General features: G+C 48.1%; 1 protein-coding gene across 1 annotated transcript; it reads left to right on the top strand.

Moving 5' to 3' along the window:
• Window positions 1–4,531: 4,531 nt before the first annotated feature.
• Foxp3 (forkhead box P3) lies at window positions 4,532–19,070 on the top strand. Its single transcript, XM_041646152.1, has 12 exons — window positions 4,532–4,711; window positions 11,087–11,311; window positions 11,838–11,942; window positions 12,038–12,176; window positions 13,064–13,151; window positions 13,230–13,334; window positions 14,077–14,164; window positions 14,280–14,360; window positions 17,417–17,567; window positions 18,179–18,255; window positions 18,666–18,767; window positions 18,927–19,070. The coding sequence occupies exons 2-12, from the start codon at window positions 11,108–11,110 to the stop codon at window positions 19,068–19,070; spliced, it is 1,284 nt and encodes a 427-aa protein (XP_041502086.1). The 5' UTR covers window positions 4,532–4,711; window positions 11,087–11,107.
• Window positions 19,071–19,134: the final 64 nt, after the last annotated feature.

Here is a 19,134-nt window from a genome sequence, read left to right as displayed (position 1 = left end):
GGATGTGTCCTTCACCCCCCCCCCCCACACACACACACAAAACAGCTCTGCCATCAGTCCCTGGATGTGTCCTTCACCCCCCCCCCCACACACACACACAAAACAGCTCTGCCATCAGTCCCTGGATGTGTCCTTCACCCCCCCCACACACAACACACAAAACAGCTTTGCCATCAGTCCCTGGATGTGTCCTTCACCCCCCCCACACACACACACACACAAAACAGCTCTGCCATCAGTCCCTGGATGTGTCCCGCACTCCCCACCCCACACACACACACAAATACCTCCCAGCCTTTTTGTGAGCAGGGCAACTAGCCCAAACCGCTCTTGATTGTTCCTTAAAGTTCCCAACTTGGAACCATTGGAAAAAAATCAATCACAACATAGGAAATAGAAGTCTTTGAAGGATTAGCGTTTTCTAACTTGCACTCAGTAGACATTGGCCCTGACAGTATGCGACCAGTGGATAGAGTCAGGCTAATGCTGCCCTTCTTGCTCATTTTGACACTTTACACCCCACAGTGGCTTCCTCTCCCCACTTTTTTCCCCATCTCTGCGGAGACCATCTCCTCTGCCCAGAGTGCTGTCTCATCTAGTTCTTTCATTCTCCCTTTGACATCTCATTCCTATGGGGATGGAATAGATTCTGCTAGCATGTTCATTCACACGTCATCCTTTCCATCTTGCTTATTAGGACTTACTGTCTGCCTTGTGCCGGCTTCAGGGAATGCTTTTCTCTAGCCTTCACAATAACCGTAACAGGAAGGCCATCCCTCGGCCCCTTGTAGTCTCTCTGCTCCTCCAGTCTGTGTCCAGAGTCATGAAAGGAATATGTTCAGCTACAAGTAGCAGAAGGATAATGAAATGATGAAGGTTTAAACAAGGTAGAGCTTTTTTTTCCCACCTGAAAGTTGAAGGTGACAAATAATCTGAGGACTCCATCCTAGCTGCCCATTTTTTAGGCATCAGCTGTGTGTGCCCTGGTCTTGCTTTTGAGTCTCATTATTTAGCAAATCCTTTTGGTTATCTATCCAAAGCATTTCCCAAGCAGTATATGGTGATGCATACTTGTAATTTCAACACTCAGGAGGCTGAGGCAGGAGGATCTCTGAATTCAAGGCCAGCCTAGGCTACAAGTGTGACCTTGTCTTTTAAAGAATGGTTAGGTGCAGCTCAGTGATAAATCACTTCCTGGCAAATGTATGGGCCCCCATCTCTAGCACCATTTTTTAAAATGCCAAATCTGTCTTTTCACTACCAGTCTACCAATAGAACCAACACCAGTGCCAGTCACCTGGGCTACTGTAGTAGCCTCCTCCTTCTTGCTCTATGCCCCATGTGCCTACACCCTTATTCCACACTCGGAAATCTAAGGTATCCTCTTAAATACTGACAGTGATGTCCCTCCTCTGCTCCCAACACTCCCACGGCTTCCTCCCGACTTAGAGAAAAAGCCAAACCTTCACCATGTTGTAAAAGGCATAACCTTTGACCTTACCTCCTGCTCCTCTTGCTTTCGCTCACTTCAACCACACCAGACTCCTTCCTGACGCTGCCCAAATCCAGTACACTCACCTCAGGTCGTGCAATCCACATTGGCCCTTCCCTCCATTTCTGCGGGTCTCTCCATGGCTCTCTTCCTCACCTGTGCGGGGTCTGTATCAAAGATCCCTTTCCCTGGGGACTTTCCCTGACCTGTTCAGTTCTACCCATTCATCTTCAACCCTCAGCCCTCCAGATTCTCTTCCCCAGCATCCTACATGGGCAGATACAGTTAAGGTGGAGAGGAGATTCTGCCCTCTGATAACCTGACCCCCAACCCTTTTTCTGCAAAGATCCTGGCTTTCAGCTTCAATAACCTCAACCCTCCCGCAGCCAAGGCCCACTCATGTAGCCTCCTGGGAATCTGTGTCACTACTAATCCTCATTCACTTCTCCTGCAACCTCTCTGTCCAGTCTTTCTCACGGAGTGGCAGTAAGGGGGAGATGGTCACAGGGATATAAAGGAGGATGCAGACCACACCATGAACCCTGAGAAAGCAAGCACCTGTTCCAGAAAGAGACAGGTGCTAGGGTGGGGAACTGGAACTGTCTCAGTCATATAGAAGATACAGGGACTATTCGGGTTCAAGTACACAAGGAGTAGGGATCATTAACCTTGGGGTACACCTACAGTCAGCTGCCTAGGACTCCCTGTTAGGTATGTGCTTCACCCCTCCCCTGCCCCCTCCCCCACACAGCCACATCTGTTAAGCTCCTAGGATCTCTGCAGACCTCCAAAGTAAGAAAGAGGACCTCATCCCACCTCCGTACCTCCCTCTCACCTTGGTACCTCCCTCGGCTTCCAACCACCACACAGGCCATGTTTGGTCTTAGATATGTCCCACCAACCTAGAAGCCCCAACCAGTGAAAGTTTTGCTTTGAGATAATGGTAGGGAGGGTTGAGGGTTTTTTTTTTTTTCAATAGTTGTTGTTGTTGTTGGCTGATATTTTTAGGTCTTCTTTTTTTTCTATTCGCTTTTTTCCCCTTTTGTCTTTACAAAGCCAGGCCATCAGTTCCACGCTTGTCTTTTCTAAAAAGGTGAGGTAGGTTGAGAAAAGTCACTCTCTTTGTGTGTGTGGGGGGGTGGACCTTAGAAGATAGGGGATAAGGAAAAAGGGGGCAAAGAAAGAAACCGGTAAAGGGAGTGGGTATTGGCCACTAGATTAAGTATGTGAATAAAAAACATATTTCTACTTTCTCTTCCTCAGGCCTGAAGTCAGTCTTGCAAAGAGGTCGCGGTGGGCGTGCAGCTGGACAGCTGGAACTCTGAGCTCTGCAGGGTGCCGGGGCATCAAAAGCTGGAATTCTTGACCTTGACTGTGCCTTGTCAGGAGAAATCTGTAGAGACTGATCTGTGTCAAGCGGTGGTTGGAAGGAGCAGATCTGTGCCAAAGTGAGGAAATGCAGCTGCCAAAACCTTGTAGAAAAACCTTAAGTGCTCACAAGCATCGAGCTCCAGAAATCTCCAAATCCCAGAACTTCCCTGCCACCGAATCCTAGAAATTAAACCCGACACTGTTGGCTTCAGGAAAACTGGGCACTTCAGAATTCAGTGATAAGGATCCCTATTTTCCATCTTTGTGATCCTGGGCAAGTTGCACCTCCATTTTCCTTCTCGGTATAATAGCAATACAGTAATGATGAAATGGACCCCAAAGGGAGCGTATTGTTTGGGGAAATGTTCAGCTCTGTGGCTGGAATGTGGAAAATTCTACATAAATGTTGGCTACCAAAAGTATGACAGTTACTTAGAATCCTTAAATCTTTGCAAACTGTAGCTTTGCTTTCCTTTTGTTGTTTAGGTTTTGAGACAGAATATGGCTTTATAGCCCCAGGCAGCCTTAAACTCTTGATCCTTCTGCCTCAGCCTCCTGGATACTGGGATTACTGGCGTGTGTTACTAAACTGGGTGAAACTGGAGCTTTTCAAAGTAGAATGTCACCGAGGCTTGGGGGGGGGGGGTTCAGAATCATCAGGCTATGGCTATATTGTTCCTGACAGGACGGGAACCTTGGGCTACCTTGTGTATTGTTCTTAATTGTTCTTAATCTCGTTTTTGTGATACTGAGGATGGAACCAGATGCCTTGTTCAAGTTAAGCAAAGTGACTTTCTTCCCCTAGCCCTTTGTTGTGAAGTTGGATGCATTAGTATGGGGCCTTTGGGGCTGTTTGCAGGTGGGTGGCTGGTGGGTCAGAGCGCTCACACATAAACATCAATGTGGAGATCCTTTCCTCCTCACGGGGAGACTCTCAGCAGATTCTAGGAGCCAGTGATTCTGAGACTTGTTGATTCTGTGAATTTGTGGTAGTACACCCCACTTTCTTTCTCCATGAACTGCATTGCACGCCTCTTGTCTTCTATGGAAAGAAAGGCTACAAAAGTGTCCAGATCTCCCAACCTTTGGTGACATGAATGATGGGGACCATTCTACCTGAGGAAAAACGGAGGCCTGAGGCAGGACAAAGCCTGTGGAAACCAAGCACTGGGTCCATCTCTTTCTTTGGTGTTTCCCATCCAAATGCTGGGCTTCAGATCCCGTCTTCTTTTCAACCCAGTGGTCCTCAAGCATCCTCCCGTGCACAGAATGGTGTCTCTACCTATCTCGGGATGCCTTTGGGTTTTGAGTTATTTTCCTTTTTTTTCTGACTCTACACACTTTTGTTTAAGAAATTGTGGTTTCTCATGAGCCCTGTTATCTCATTGATACCTTTTACCTCTGTCGTGAGGGGAAGAAATCATATTTTCAGATGACTTGTAAAGGGCAAAGAAAAAACCCAAAATTTCAAAATTTCCGTTTAAGTCTCATAAGAAAAGAATAAACAAAGCGAGAGAGAGAGAAAAAAAAAACTATGAGAACCCCCCCCCCCCTGTGATTATCAGCACACACACTCATCAAAAAAAAAATGGATTATTAGAAGAGAGAGGTCTGCGGCTTCCACGCCGTGGTTTTTCTTCTCGGTATAAAAGCAAAGTTGTTTTTGATAATGTGGCAGTTTCCCACAAGCCAGGCTGATCCTTCTCTGTCAGTCCATTGCACCAAGGTGAGTGTCCCTGCTCTCCCCCACCAGACACAGCTCTGCTGGAGAAAGTAGCAGGGAGAGAGCAGCTGCGGGTCAGGAGCCCTCGAGTCCAGCTGGGAACACCCAGCCACTGTGAACTCCAGGTAAGGACTTTTGAAACTAATGCTATTTATCGGAAGTGCCAGAGAGGTGGCGCAGTCAGTCCTTAGCTGGGGGCATAAAGAAGAAAACTGATTGTTTGATACACAGATGGACAGGATTTTTTTAAAGATGCTAATCAACCGCCGGTCTCTATGAATGCCAAAGCTTCGGGAACTTGAAGTGTTGTCCAGCTGGAACTAGAAACTTGAACTGCATCTCGTTTCTTTGCTCTTAATGCCCCACTTCTTTTCCTGTCTCACTCTGTTTCCTTGTCTGTCCCTTTCTTTCTCCCTTGAATGCCCACTCTCTGTCCATGTCTTTCCAAGGCTCTGCCTATATTCCCTGTCCCTTCCATCCTGAGTAGCTGTATCCCACCTCTCTCTCTCTCTCTCTCTCTCTCTCTCTCTCTCTCTCTCTCTCTCTCTCTCTCTCTCTCTCTCTCTCTCTCCTCACCTACTTCACCTGCTTTTCCACCCAGCACAGAGGTGTGCACCACTGGCACTTACTAATAATTGCTCGAGGGCTCCATTTCCCAAAAGGAGGATTGTGAGCAGGCAGGTCGGTCTTAGCATGTGATTGCTCTTTTGCTTGTGTCACACAAGAGGACACCCTCGACAAAGGCACTTCACAGCACGGTCAACCATGGTTTAGCAAAGGACTGTGTGACTGTGACCAGAATGCATGTCCGTGGAGGACAGACAGTTCAGGACTAGGGTGAACTCGTGTCTCCAGGCTTAGTCGTGTGGCCCTGTGAGTGACTGGTATATGGTAAGTTCTCACTGTGAACTGTTCGTATTTTTAAACAAATTAGAATCATGCTGTATGTGGGGTTTGTTCCTGCTTTATTCAATCAATACCATTTTTGTAGCATACTTTAAAAAATGAACATGTGATCTTTTATGTCTGCCCTGACTGTCCTCACACCACACTCTGAATTGCCTGAACTGAGTGCTGATGGTTGGACATTCAGGTTTCATCTAATTACGAAGACGCACAACAGACCCCTTGGACCCTGAAGATGGAGTAGCTGGGGAAGAAGGCTGTGCATTTTTAAGACTTTTTGTTGTTGTTCTCTCCGCAAATTGCATTTCCAAAGTGCTGCCTTGTTTTCTATTGTTTCTATGCAAGCTAACCTTAGGTGGCTGTTACCATTTCTAATCCCTTACCATCATAAGTAAAAATTGCTATATTGTCAAATTTTACATTCTTTGGTGACTTTTAATGATGATTGGCCATTTGTGCTTTGTAGAGAAGAGTTGTATGAGCATGTTCCCACCCCTAATAGAGTAACAAGATTTTTTTCCTACAGATCTTAATTTGGAAAGGACAATAACTTTCTATTGGCTATACGTCATAGCAAACATTTGCTCCAAATTCATCATTTGTGGATATATGTATTTTCATTTTATTTATTTTATGGGTATGCCTGTATTGCCTGCATGTGCACCATATGCATGCCTGGTGCCCACAGAGGCCAGAATAGGGTGTGGGACCCCATGGGACTAGAGTTAACAGATAGTTGTGAGTTGCCACATGGATGCTGGGGATTGAAGCCACCTCTGGAAGAACATTCAGTGCTCTTAACCACTGGGCCATCTCTCCAGCTCCATTTGTGTACTTTTGTGTTTTTGTTTTGAAAGAGGGTCCCACTCTATAGCCCTGGCTGGCCTAGAACTCACTGTGTAGACCAGGCTGACCTCACTCAGAGATCATCCATCTGCCTCTGCCTCCCGAGTGCTGCGATTAAAGGCACAGGCCACCATACCCTATCATTTGCTTTTTTCTATTTATTGTGCTTTGTAATGCACGTGCTTTATGTATTCAGATTACTCTTTTCTCATGTGGCTTCTATGGCTTTGTGTTTAAAAGTCTTTTGTCACTTGAAAATGAAATAACTGTTCACCCCATACTGGCTTCCAGTCTCCTTTATGGCTTCATTTTTTCCATTTTCACAAGTGTGGGTACTGGAGCCAGACTGTCTGGAACAATGTAGCCTCACCTCAAGTCATCTGTGTGAATGTGAACCAGCACTTAACCTCTCTGTCCCTCCATTTCCTTGTATGCACTGTGGGGGGTATAATAATACCTACCTCAGAGGAGCTTTCTGAGGATTGCGGAATACACAATGACAGACATTAAAACAGTTGTCTTCAGTGGGTCTGGAAATTATTCTAGAGCAGGTGATAATGGTGACATTTCAAGTGGGCAGAGGTACTGGTGGGAAAGTAGTCTGATCATTCAACCCAGTCACTTGATCTTCTCCTGATTGTCTCAGAAGCATTTAGTAATCTCGCCTGCACTATTCCTCATGTTGAAATGTTACATTCATTGCAAATCCCATCGTCTCTATGCAGACCTATGCCAACGCTTTTAACTCTGCTCTGATCCTTACTATCTGTTGTACAAGGGCAATATTTTTCTGATGTTGCTTTGCAAAACAATTCAATACCAGCCATGGATGTCTCTGGCACCTAGGGGCATTAGTCCTCCAGCCAGAGGCCAGTGATCATTTGGGTCAATCCCCTCTTTATCTCTTTCACTTTTTCTCGTTATTTCTCTGTCAGTATTTCTCATAGCTCTCATTGTCTCTCTCTGCGATCTATTTCTGTTCCATCTCATGTCTCTGTGTCTATCTCTCTCTATACCTGTAGCTTCCTCCATTTCTGTTTCCCCATGTCTTTATTCATACACACATGTGCACGTGCATACACAGGCTGGATGGATGTGTGTATTATGTATGTATGATTTACCCCAGACACAGGCCAGAAAGACCCTGGCCTTCCTCCATCCCATATTCTTCCCAGGCCTCACAGAGATGTTGTATCAGTTAAACACAAGCTCCGATCTCAGAAATCTCAGTGGGACCGTGCCTCTGGCCATCCCCCACTGTGGCCTCAGTTTATCCCTTGGTACCCAGGAAGCAGTTATCAGTAAGTGCCAGTCCCTCTTCTGCCTTCTCACAAGTTGGAGCCAGATTTGAGCAAGATGGTCCATAATCATGGCATGGGGCCAGGCCTCACAAACCCTGGGCCAGTGAGTCAGTTGGAAGCCCTAGCCAACCAGAGACTAGCAATGATGGAGGAGTATCAGGAGCGTTGTGTCCTCAGAGTTGGTGCTGGGTCCTGGGGACCACTATTCTGAGGTTTTGCCAAAGAGCGTGGTGGTGTGCTCTTTCCACGAATCCCAGGCCAAATGTCTTCCTCGTGTTCCCATCTGTGGTAGGATGTTATGATTTGGGGAGCAGTGTCCCAGGAGAGGGGGGCTGGAGTCATATGTAAGTGTCCATTTCCCAGTCAGACATTTTGCTCAGCATTTTATATGTACTAACTTTGTTACTGTCCCAAACTAGAAAGGAGGGCAAAGCCTGGCCTGCAGATCAGGACACATGAGGGTCCTTCTAATCCTCTTTCTTTATTGGGAAGGAAACTGAGGAGAACTTGTTGGCATCCCAGGCCCAGCAAGAGGCCTTATAGAGTTTTGGGCTTCCTGGCCTTTACATGGCTCCCATTTCTTTGGACTCAGAATGCTCCACATGGTGAGGAGGTGAATCCAGGCACCCTACAAAGTCTGTGTTCCTGACATCCTGAAATCCATTGGCTCTAAGAAATGAGATCCTATGGTTCCAGGTTTCGGTTACTGTACCATTTGAAGACCCAACGGCTCCCAATAGCCATGAGGCCTGCCTAACACTTACCAAGTGTTCAACCTTGGGCCCCTCTGACATCCAAGAAATACAGGATCCACAGAACCTGGGGTTTACATGGTGGCCAGATGGACGTCACCTACCACATCCGCTTGCACCCACCCTGGGCCTATCCGGCTACAGGATGGATCAGTCAGTTCTCGGAACGAAACCTGTGGGGTGGGTTGTCTGCCCCCTTCTCTTCCTCTTTGTTGCCGATGAAGCCCGGTGCATCCGGCCGCCATGACGTCAATGGCAGAAAAGTCTGGCCAAGTCGGGGTTGTGACAACAGGGCCCAGATGTAGACCCCGATAGGAAAACATATTCTATGTCCCAGAAACAACCTCCATGCAGCTTCTGAGAAACAGTCAAAAAGGGACGCCCCAACAGACAGTGCAGGAAGCTGGCTGGCCAGCCCAGCCCTCCAGGTCCCTACTACCACTAGACAGACCATATCCAATTTAAGTGCCCTTTCTGAGAATGTGCTGATGCTCCCCAGAGTCATACCAGTTCCAGAAATGTTTAGGGAGGAAATTTCTTATAAGTTCTGGCCAAATATCCATACTGCTTCGAAAGTGACCATGGTCCACCCATGAGGGCTAAGCCACTATGGTGGAAAATTCTACTCACGGAACTTAATACACATTTGCTTGGACTGCTGTGAAGAAGTATCACAAACTGGGTGACTAGCCGGGCGGTGGTGGCGCACGCCTTTAATCCCAGCACTCGGGAGGCAGAGGCAGGCGGATCTCTGTGAGTTCGAGACCAGCCTGGTCTACAGAGCTAGTTCCAGGACAGGCTCCAAAGCCACAGAGAAACCCTGTCTCGAAAAACCAAAAAATAAATAAATAAATAAATAAACAAACTGGGTGACTTATACAGCATAGTTTATCGTGGCAGTTTTGAGGCTAGAAGGCCAAAGTCAAGATGTCAGCAGGGTTGACTCCTTCTGTCATCTCTTCCTGCCCTTCTCCCAGTTTCTGGTTGTTTTCTTTGCTGCTCTTTTTCTTGGAGAAGCATCACCTCATGGCTGCCTTCCTTCGGTCTTTCAGCTCCTCTTCTCCTCACTGTTCTATGAAGCCTGTGTTCTCAGCCTCCACAGACTCCTGGTTCTTATACTACTATCTTTAATCCATGAGACACTACAATTTTAATACCTCCATACTAAACTCAAACCAATCTCTTCCAGGGCCACAGTTCTGACGATCCCCATAACATGATAGCAAAGAAGCAATTGCCTTCCAGAACACTTCTGTGCTCCCCTGGCTGTTTTCAGAAGCTGTATACCCATGTAGTACAGTAGACAAGAGGATGGCATACACACATGCGCAGATAGATAGAGCTGGGAGTCTATGAACTGTAGACATGGATACATACTTTCTAGAGAAAGATGTGGAGACATCAGCCTGGATGGTGACTTGTAATTCCAGTAATTAGAAAACAAAGGCAAACAGTTCAAGGACAATCTGGCTATATAGTGAGTTCCAGGTCAGTCCAGTCTACATGAGACCCTGTCCAGAAAGAAAAAGAGGTCCAAAGCTATGGAGAGACTAAGAATTATGAACCTCGGGATCCCTTTAATTAAAAGGGGGTAGAATTATATAGTCATTTGAAGATCTGGTTGCCTCTCTGACTAGAACTGTAAGATCCCGAAAAACAAAAGCCAGGCCCCTCAGGGGCTGTAAGTTACTGGGGCTCACCAGCGGGGCCTGGGTCACCATGTAGGGTTTGAAGAGAACACAGAAGACTGAGGTATGGCTAAGGGAAAAAGCGATGGTGTATGAATTCCAAGCTTGAAGAGCAGAGATTGGGGCACGTAGGGATGTGGCTAATTTGGGGAGCTCCCAAGGGCCCTGGATCAAGAAATCCTGTCCCTTCTTTTTTTTTTGGCACCTGCCATGCTAACTCCATGCAGGACAAAAGCCCAGAGAAGACTAACTAAGCCCCGCTGTGGCCCTGAGCTCTGCAGTCTTGAATTCAGTTACCTACCTGCATGTTTGCCCATGCATCAAATGCTTACCTTTGCGTCTAGCCACATCTGACTAACATCACTGCAAGCCCTGCTCCTCCATCCTCCATCTCTCGTAATGCCCACTGTGTGATAGCTGCTAATGCCAAACCCTAGACGTCATCTTGATGCTTTCTCTCATCTCCGACATCCAAGCTTCCAGCAACTTTTCCTGGCTGTCTTAAAAAGAGACTGAGTATCCAGCCACTTCCTACCAGCTCCTCTGCTACTATCCAGGCTGACAGCAGCAGTAGACTTCTCACTAGTACCGCTAGCTCCCTGGAACCTTCCCTCTCGTGGCATCCAGCTGAATCTTTTGAGCTCATGCCCAAGTCACTGGAATAAAATAATGAGAATCTAAGATGAGCCCCAGCAGAATCGGCAGAGACTGTGGCCTGTGCAGACACAAACCGACTCCCCATAGCCCCACATTCACAACAGGGTTGTGTGGTGTATGCTGGACATGTACATGTGGGGGCTATATACATATATCTATGTTTTATACACATACACATATCAGGGTAGACTGTATGTGTGTAATGGCTTGGGGTATAGTTATGGGGCCCTTTGTGACATACCCTGGCCAACACCTGCTCAGATCAGAGGCTACCTGTATGGTTCAAGTGGATGAATATCTTACACCGTCCCTGGAATGCACGTGACTCCATTCCACTGTTGTCCCTGCAGCCTGCCTCTGAAAAGAACCCAATGCCCAACCCCAGGCCAGCCAAGCCCGTGGCCCCTTCCTTGGCCCTTGGTCCATCCCCAGGAGTCTTGCCAAGCTGGAAGACTGCACCCAAGGGCTCAGAACTCCTAGGGACCAGGGGTCCTGGGGGAACCTTCCAAGGCCGGGACCTGAGAGGTGGGGCCCACGCTTCTTCCTTGAACCCTCTGCCACCATCACAGCTGCAGGTGAGGCCCGGGGCCCAGAATGGGGCAAGCAGGGTGGGGTACCTGGGCCTATAGGTGCCGACCTTTACTGTGGCATGTGGCAGGAGGGGCGCTGGCTGGGGCACAGGAAGTGGTTTATGGGTCCCAGGCAAGTCTGACTTATGCAGATGTTATAGGGCCAAGAAAAATCCCCATTCCCCAGGCCTCAGAGATCTAGGCTTCCCCCACCCTCCCAATCCTTGTCCCAAAAGGAGACCTTGTTATGATCCCATGGGCATAGCCCTGTGTCCTCATTTTGCTGTGACAAGAGGAGATGGCTGAAGCCCAGAAAGGTAAGATAAGGTGACAGTGTTGGGGCCAGCTCTATCACTTTAAACTGTTTGACATTGGTGAATAATGTCTCCATGAGCCTCCGATCCCACATTATGAACTGGATATGTTAACAGTCCCTACCACGTGGAACTTCAGTGAAGAGCTGATGAATGGGACACAGAACTGTGAAAATGGGCGGGGCTAGCATCTTACGGCATCTGTCTTCTCCTTCCAGCTGCCTACAGTACCCCTCGTCATGGTGGCGCCCTCTGGGGCCCGACTGGGCCCCTCACCCCACTTGCAGGCACTTCTCCAGGACAGACCACACTTCATGCATCAGGTATGGAACCTGAGCAGGCTGGGAAGAGGGAATAAACAGGAAAACTGTGAAGCAAAGCCCAAGCCAGGCTGAGCCATGGTCCATATGTTCGTCAGCTCTCCACTGTGGATGCGCATGCTCAGACCCCTGTACTACAAGTGCGCCCACTGGACAACCCAGCCATGATCAGCCTCCCACCACCTTCTGCTGCCACTGGAGTCTTTTCCCTCAAGGCCCGGCCTGGCCTGCCACCTGGTAAACATCTCAGCTTTCTCCCTATGGCTTCACAGAATCTTTGAACATACATAACATAAACTTTTCTGAATTACAGTCCTATGGAGGTCTAGGGGGTGGTCTTTTTTTTCTTTTGGTTTCTTGAGACAGGGTATCTTTTTGTTTGTTTGGTTTTTTGTTTTTCGGGACAGGGTTTCATCTGTAGCTTTGGAGCCTGTCCTGGAACTAGCTCTTGTAGACCAGGCTGGCCTCAAACTCACAGAGATCTGCCTGCCTCTGCCTCCCGAGTGCTGGAATTAAAGGTGCACCACCACTGCCCGGTGAGACAGGGTATCTTTATATAACAGTCCTGGCTGTTCTGGAACTCACTTTGTAGACCAGGCTGGCCTTAAACTCACTGAGATCCACCTGCCTTTGCCTCCCAAGTGCTAGGATTAAAGGCATGCACCAACACTGCCTGGCCATTATTTTTTTTTTATTTTATTGGTGTTTTGCCTGTATGTCTCTGTGAGTGTGTTGGATCCTGGAGTTACAGACAGTTGTGAGCTGTCATTTGGATGCTGGGAATTGAACCTGGTTCCCCCAGAAGAGCAGTCAGTGCTCTTAACCACTGAGCCATCTCTCCAGCCTAGAGGGGTCTTAAGAGTCATGAAAACTTCAACCTCCAAAAACTGTCAGGCTTAGAACCTTGAAGACGTAGAATGCTAACAACCACAAATGGCTGCCATTAGTAAATATGTCATTACTTACCAATGGCCATCTTTAGGCTGCTCTGTCAGAAGTTCTGCTCTGTGGGAACAGCAGAGTCCTGTGAGTCAGTGTTCAAAGGTCCAGGAAGGTAGAGGCCTTCTGGGACCAGCTACAGAACCTAGCCTGCTGCCCCCAAAGTACCCCATCTCTACCCACAGGGATCAATGTAGCCAGTCTGGAATGGGTGTCCAGGGAGCCAGCTCTACTCTGCACCTTCCCACGCTCGGGTACACCCAGGAAAGATAAGTAAGTTGCCAGTGCTGGGAAGAACCCCGCTCTCTCTGCCCACCCCTCTGCTGATATCCTGTACTCCCCCATCCCCAGCAACCCCTTGGCTGCACCGCAAGGATCCTATCCACTGCTGGCCAACGGAGTCTGCAAGTGGCCTGGTTGTGAGAAGGTCTTTGAGGAGCCAGAAGAGTTTCTCAAGTGAGTAGGCTGACTAACCATGGGCTTCTGGTATCTGAACCGAGGTCTGCCGTGCATGTCAACTCAGAATCCTCCTGATGGATGCAAAGTAGTAAAGGTTGAGACTTTATCCCTCCGGTTCTGTGATCTTGGGCTTCTCTAGGCCCAGGTTACCTCACTTGAATGAGACATAATACTAAAGGTATATGCTGATAGTTATCTCCATTTCATACACCAAGGTACTAAGGCCAACCAGAATTGTCAATTAAGCTAACAAAGGTCCTGTGTGATGAATGTTGGATATGAACCCAGGCGGCCAGGCTCCAGAACCCGCACACCAAACTGCTTTGTCTTGTTTTCCCTCATGCAACACACATGACTGAGTCTCAAATTTCTGCTCTTCCCGACAGCTGTAGCTGTTTCCCCTCGGCTTTCTATCTGTCCTCTTCTCCTTCTGTCTTTCACTAATCATACCTAGCTCTTGGCAATGATGTACTTCCTGTACGGCCAGGCCTTTGCGTAGGCTGTGCCCACCACCTGAAATGCCATCCTACTTCTCGGTGCCTTTCTGAGCTCAGGCTGGAAAGCCAGTAGTTGCCGAAGAGTGGATGTTTAAAGTAGTCTGTGTGGTAGAAAGAGACGGACAGGGGTGTGGTTGAGTGCAGGGAAACTGAGACTCTAAAGAGAAATCTCCCAAAGGGTCTAGTTGGTACAGCAAGCCAGGAGGCCTCCCCCATGGTCATGGAACCTTCTCCTTGCTCAGGCACTGCCAAGCAGATCACCTCCTGGATGAGAAGGGCAAGGCGCAGTGCCTCCTCCAGAGGGAAGTGGTGCAGTCCCTGGAGCAGCAGGTAAAGCCTGCAGGGTGTGGTTAAGGGGAAGGAAGGCTTGAGGGAGGGAGGGGGTGACAAGGGGGTGACTAAGAAAGACCAGGTAGAGGCCTCACTTTGGTGTACATCCCCACAGCTGGAGCTGGAAAAGGAGAAGCTGGGTGCTATGCAGGCCCACCTGGCTGGGAAGATGGCACTGTCAAAGGCTCCAGCTATGGTGAGTACCCCAAGTCCAGAGGCAGAAGACCTCAACTGTTGGGGGCCCTTAAGGACCAAATGACCTCTTCTCATATGCAAGCCCCGGCCTGTACAGGCCATTGCCACCTCCTCAATATGCTTACAAACCCTCTGACCTTGTGACCCCAAAACATCATGTTCTGCCTTTTCCCAGCAATGATAAATAGGCACACAGAGAAGGCAGACAGTAACCCCAATGCACCAGTGGCAAAACTCAGAGGGAGCACTGCGAAAAGAAAACGGAGGGCCCTACACTCCAATTTAAAGATAATAACCTCAGAACACTGGATACTGTAGGTCCCGTGTGAGCAAACACATCACACGCCCAGTCCCAGGCACTTGGCCGATGTGAACTTTTTCCATTCCCATACTACAATGCAGGGAGCCACCACAGTCATCCTAACGAAATAAAGACACTGAGGTCAAGAAGACATAGTGGACTTTTCCAAATTCACAGTTGGATACTAGGGGATCCCAATTCAGACCCTGCTCACCCCCAGCCCCAGCATCTATGGCTTCATAGCATGCACACTACTATACTCTAAACAAAATGCCCACTGCCCCTTTATGGAGGTCCACCACAGCCTGCAAGTGACAAGAGGGTGGTGGCCTTCTTGAAAACACTGACCTCACTAGACACACCGTATGCATCTGTAGTTCTAGCTACTTGAAGGAGAATCACTTGAAGCCTTGAACTCAAAACCAGCCTGACTAACATAGAGACCTCATCTCTAAAAGATGCTGGGTTGCCACATTTATGATATGAGGGCTTTGTGCCCAGTCTTACTGTATCAGAAACAGAGGAGGGGTTGATCTGGGGGAGAGGGGATGTGGAGGAAGGGACTGGGAGGAGTGGAGGGGGGCGAAACTGAGGGCATGATATATGAGAGAAGAATAAAAGTTTTTTTTTTTTTAAAAAATACAAATAGCCAGATGGTGGTGACGCACACCTTTAATCCCAGCACTAGGGGGGTGGCAGGTGGATCTTTGTGAGTTCAAGGCCAGCCTGGTCTACAGAGTGAGTTCCAGGACAGCCAGGGCTACACAAAGAAACCTTGTCTTGAAAAACAAAACAAAACAAAAAACCCCAAATAAACAGAGTTGGGGAGAATGTTCAATGGGAAAAGTGCTTGCCATATAAGTAAAAGGCTCTGAGGTTGAACCCTAGCACCCACACCGGATGCAGAGTAGTTCAAGTCTGCAATCCCCTTGCACTTAGGTGGAAACAGAATTACCTAAAATGCTGTGCATGGTAGCACAGGCCTTTAAATCCAGCACCCGGCACCGAGGAGACAGAGGCAGTCAGAGCTCTATAAATTCAGGTCAGACCCGTCTACATAGTGAAACCCTGTCTAAAAAACAAGAGAATCCTGCAATTCAGAGCTCACAGGCTGGCTAGCCTGGCATAAGTAGAGGCATACAAAAGACCCTATCTCAAACAAGGACTAACACCTTAGGACTAAACCTTAGGACTAACACCCAAGCTTGCTCTGTGATCTCTACACATGCACCAGCACTTACACACATCCAAACATGTAGATGTACATACATCATACATAGAGACAAGCGAGATATAAATAGAACCAAATGAGTAAATGCAAATTTTAAAATAAAGTGGGGTTGGAGGACTGGAGAGATGGATCAGGGATTAAGAGAACTTGCTGCTCTTCCAGGAGCAGTTCACAACTCTCTCTAACTCCAGTTCCACTGGGATCCAGTGCACATTTCTGGCTTCCACAGGCACCAGGCACGCATGTGGTGCAGACATGCATGCAGACAAAATGCCCATACACATAAAGTATTTTTGTTCATTTAAAATAAAAGTAGAATGGAAGCAGGATATAATGACTCACACCGATAGTCCCAGCACTCCAGAGGTGGAGGCAAAGGATCAGGAGTTCAAGTTCTGTATCCTATGATACAGAATAAGCTAGAGGTCAGCATGGGTGACATGAGGCCCTGCCTCAGAAAAACAATTTTTTTAAATAAAAATAAAATGGAAACTAAGTAGTGGCTTAGGTAGTAATCTCAGCACTTGGGAGGTTGATATGGCAAGTGTGTCCCAAGTTTGAGGTCATCCTGTGCAACATAGTAAATTGCAGACTAGCCTGCACTATACAACATGAGACCCTGCATAGGTAGAGAGATTAGATAGATATGTAGATAAATACATAGATAGATAGATACAGAGATAGATAGATAGATACAGAGATAGGTAGGTACATAGGTAAGTAGAAAAATAGATACAGAGACGGATGGATGGATGGATGGATGGATGGATGGATGGATGGATGGATGGATGGATGGATGGATGGACAGGTGGGCAGGCAGACAAACAGATGGGTGGACAAACAAACACAACCAAGCAAACATTTTTAAAAGTAAAATGGAAAGCCAGTGTGGTAGCACATGTCTTCAAGCCCAGAACTTGGGAAGCAAAGGCAAGTGGATTTTTGTGAATTTGAGGGCAGCCTGGTCTACATAGTGAGCCCCAGGACAGCCAGGACTACACAGAGAGACCCTGTTTCAAAAAACCAAAATATAAAATAAAATAGCAGCCACTTTGTAGTGACACCCACTTATAATCCCAGAACACCAGAGGTAGAGAGAAGAGGATGGAAGGTACAAGGCCAGCCAGAAATATATAGTGAGACTATCTCAGAAAAAATAATTTAGTAAGACACAAATAAAATGAATAGACAAGGCATGGGGGTACACTCAGGAGGCAGAGGCAAGTAAGTTTCTGTAAGTTCTGGGCCAACTAGGGCTACATAGTAAGACCCCCATCTCTAAGAATTAATAATAATCATTTCTGAACAAAATAAATAGACATGAATAGGGGCAAGATTTGTGGGGAGGAAACGGGAAGCAACAGGGGGAGGAAGCAGGGTGAAAGTGCTCTGTATGTATTGCAGACATGTGCAAAATTGTCCAAAAATAAGTTTAATAATAAAAATACAAAAGAATTTTGAAAAGGAGAAAATGAAATTTAAAGCTTAAGCCTCTCAATCACTATTCTCTCCCAAATCCACCCAGGCCTCAATGGACAAGAGTTCTTGCTGCATTGTAGCCACCAGCGCGCAGGGCAGTGTTCTCCCAGCCTGGTCCGGACCCCGGGAGGCTTCTGACAGCCTGTTTGCAGTGCGGAGGCACCTCTGGGGAAGCCATGGAAACAGCACCTTTCCAGGTCAGTGTACTCTGCACCCTGTCCGATGACCCCATTGGTGTCAGGGGAGCACAAAGGAGCTCCCCATTCCCCTCACACCCCCACCAGCATCTGGGAGGAAAATGCACCTGATAAATTAGGCCGAGAATCCTCCAATGGTTACAAATGCATAGCTCCAGCCCTGTGTCTTTTGGGGACTGGAGCCATGCCTCACCTTGGCATTTAGTCATCATGAGGGAGGGATCTAGTTAATTCCAAAGAACCCTCCCTTCTTCCTCGCCTCAAGGGGAAGCAAGTAGATTCATCCAACCAATCCATTCCCACCTGCCAGGCCTGGGCTGTGGACTTACCAGGGACAATAACTCTTTGGTGTCATGTTGGCTGTGCCACTTGAACTGATGCGCAAGCTACCTGACTTCTTTTTAATCTGGGGAGAGCTGTTTGGGCAAGAGTGGTGCCAAGAGTCAGCTCCGGGCAGGCACTCCGCAAACAGTACCTGTGTGTGATCACAGACACCCCCTCCACCCTTGGTGCTAATGGCAGGGTTTCAGGCCTTGGACTCAGTGTGGAGACAAAGGTAGGGCAAGGTGTGAGGAGCTCACGGGGCCTGATCTATTCCAAACCCTCGACAGAGTTCTTCCACAACATGGACTATTTCAAGTTCCATAACATGAGGCCCCCTTTCACCTACGCCACCCTCATCCGATGGGTAAGCAGGGCAGCCTAGACCTCACAGCTGGGGGTGGGGGTACTTGTCTCCTATGCTGCTGCATCTCTCTGCACCGAGAGTGGAATCCTGCATTAACAAACTTCAGCTCTGAGAAGCCCAAAGATGTGATCCTTCTTGATAGCTTCACCCCAGATCTATCCCTGAACCAAAAAACTACCACAATCCAGGCCAGTACAAGCCAAATTGTGACACTAGAGACTATCCTTTCCTTTGTCCACCCCATTACTAACTTCACCCTTGCCCCCACGCCTCATCCCATTCCCTCTCCCTCCCCTCCCTTGACCCACAACTACACACCTATCCCAGGCAGAGAGCTTAGAGTAGGCTCCCCCCCACCTCAGGCACAGTTCTGAGGAAACCTGCTCATTCCACCTGACTCCAACTTCCAGGCCATCCTGGAAGCTCCAGAGAAGCAGAGAACACTCAATGAAATCTACCACTGGTTCACACGCATGTTTGCCTACTTCCGAAACCACCCGGCCACCTGGAAGGTGAGCACCTCCCTACAGTGGGGGCTGGGACAGCTCCAAGGGTGGGTGACCTTGGGCGACACACGCGGGAAAGGGACAGGTCAGTGCTGAGGTCTGCTGAACTCACTGCCTGACTGTCCACCCCATCCCTGCCCGGGGTTCTGACCCCCCTTTCCACAGAACGCCATCCGCCACAACCTGAGCTTGCACAAGTGCTTTGTGCGCGTGGAAAGTGAGAAGGGAGCGGTGTGGACCGTAGATGAGTTTGAGTTTCGCAAGAAGAGGAGCCAACGCCCCAGCAAGTGCTCCAATCCTTGTCCTTGACCTCAAAACCAAGAAAAGGAAGATGGACAGGGGCCAAAACATAAACCAGAGGCTGTGGAGGCAA

This window comes from Microtus oregoni, unplaced genomic scaffold, assembly GCF_018167655.1.
Source record: "Microtus oregoni isolate MIOR12 unplaced genomic scaffold, Mior012 000121F_001, whole genome shotgun sequence".
Taxonomy (NCBI): domain Eukaryota; kingdom Metazoa; phylum Chordata; class Mammalia; order Rodentia; family Cricetidae; genus Microtus; species Microtus oregoni.
Note: the sequence above shows the minus strand (reverse complement) of the source record. Positions and strands in the feature narration are given on the sequence as shown.

Excerpts from the sequence above, each read along its gene's own strand:
- Foxp3 (XM_041646152.1), top strand. The coding sequence starts at position 11,108 with ATGCCCAACCCCAGGCCAGCCAAGCCCGTGGCCCCTTCCTTGGCCCTT. Across the intron at positions 13,335-14,076 it reads GAGCCAGAAGAGTTTCTCAA|GCACTGCCAAGCAGATCACC; the intron begins GTGAGTAGGCTG and ends CTCCTTGCTCAG. Across the intron at positions 18,768-18,926 it reads ACCACCCGGCCACCTGGAAG|AACGCCATCCGCCACAACCT; the intron begins GTGAGCACCTCC and ends CCCTTTCCACAG.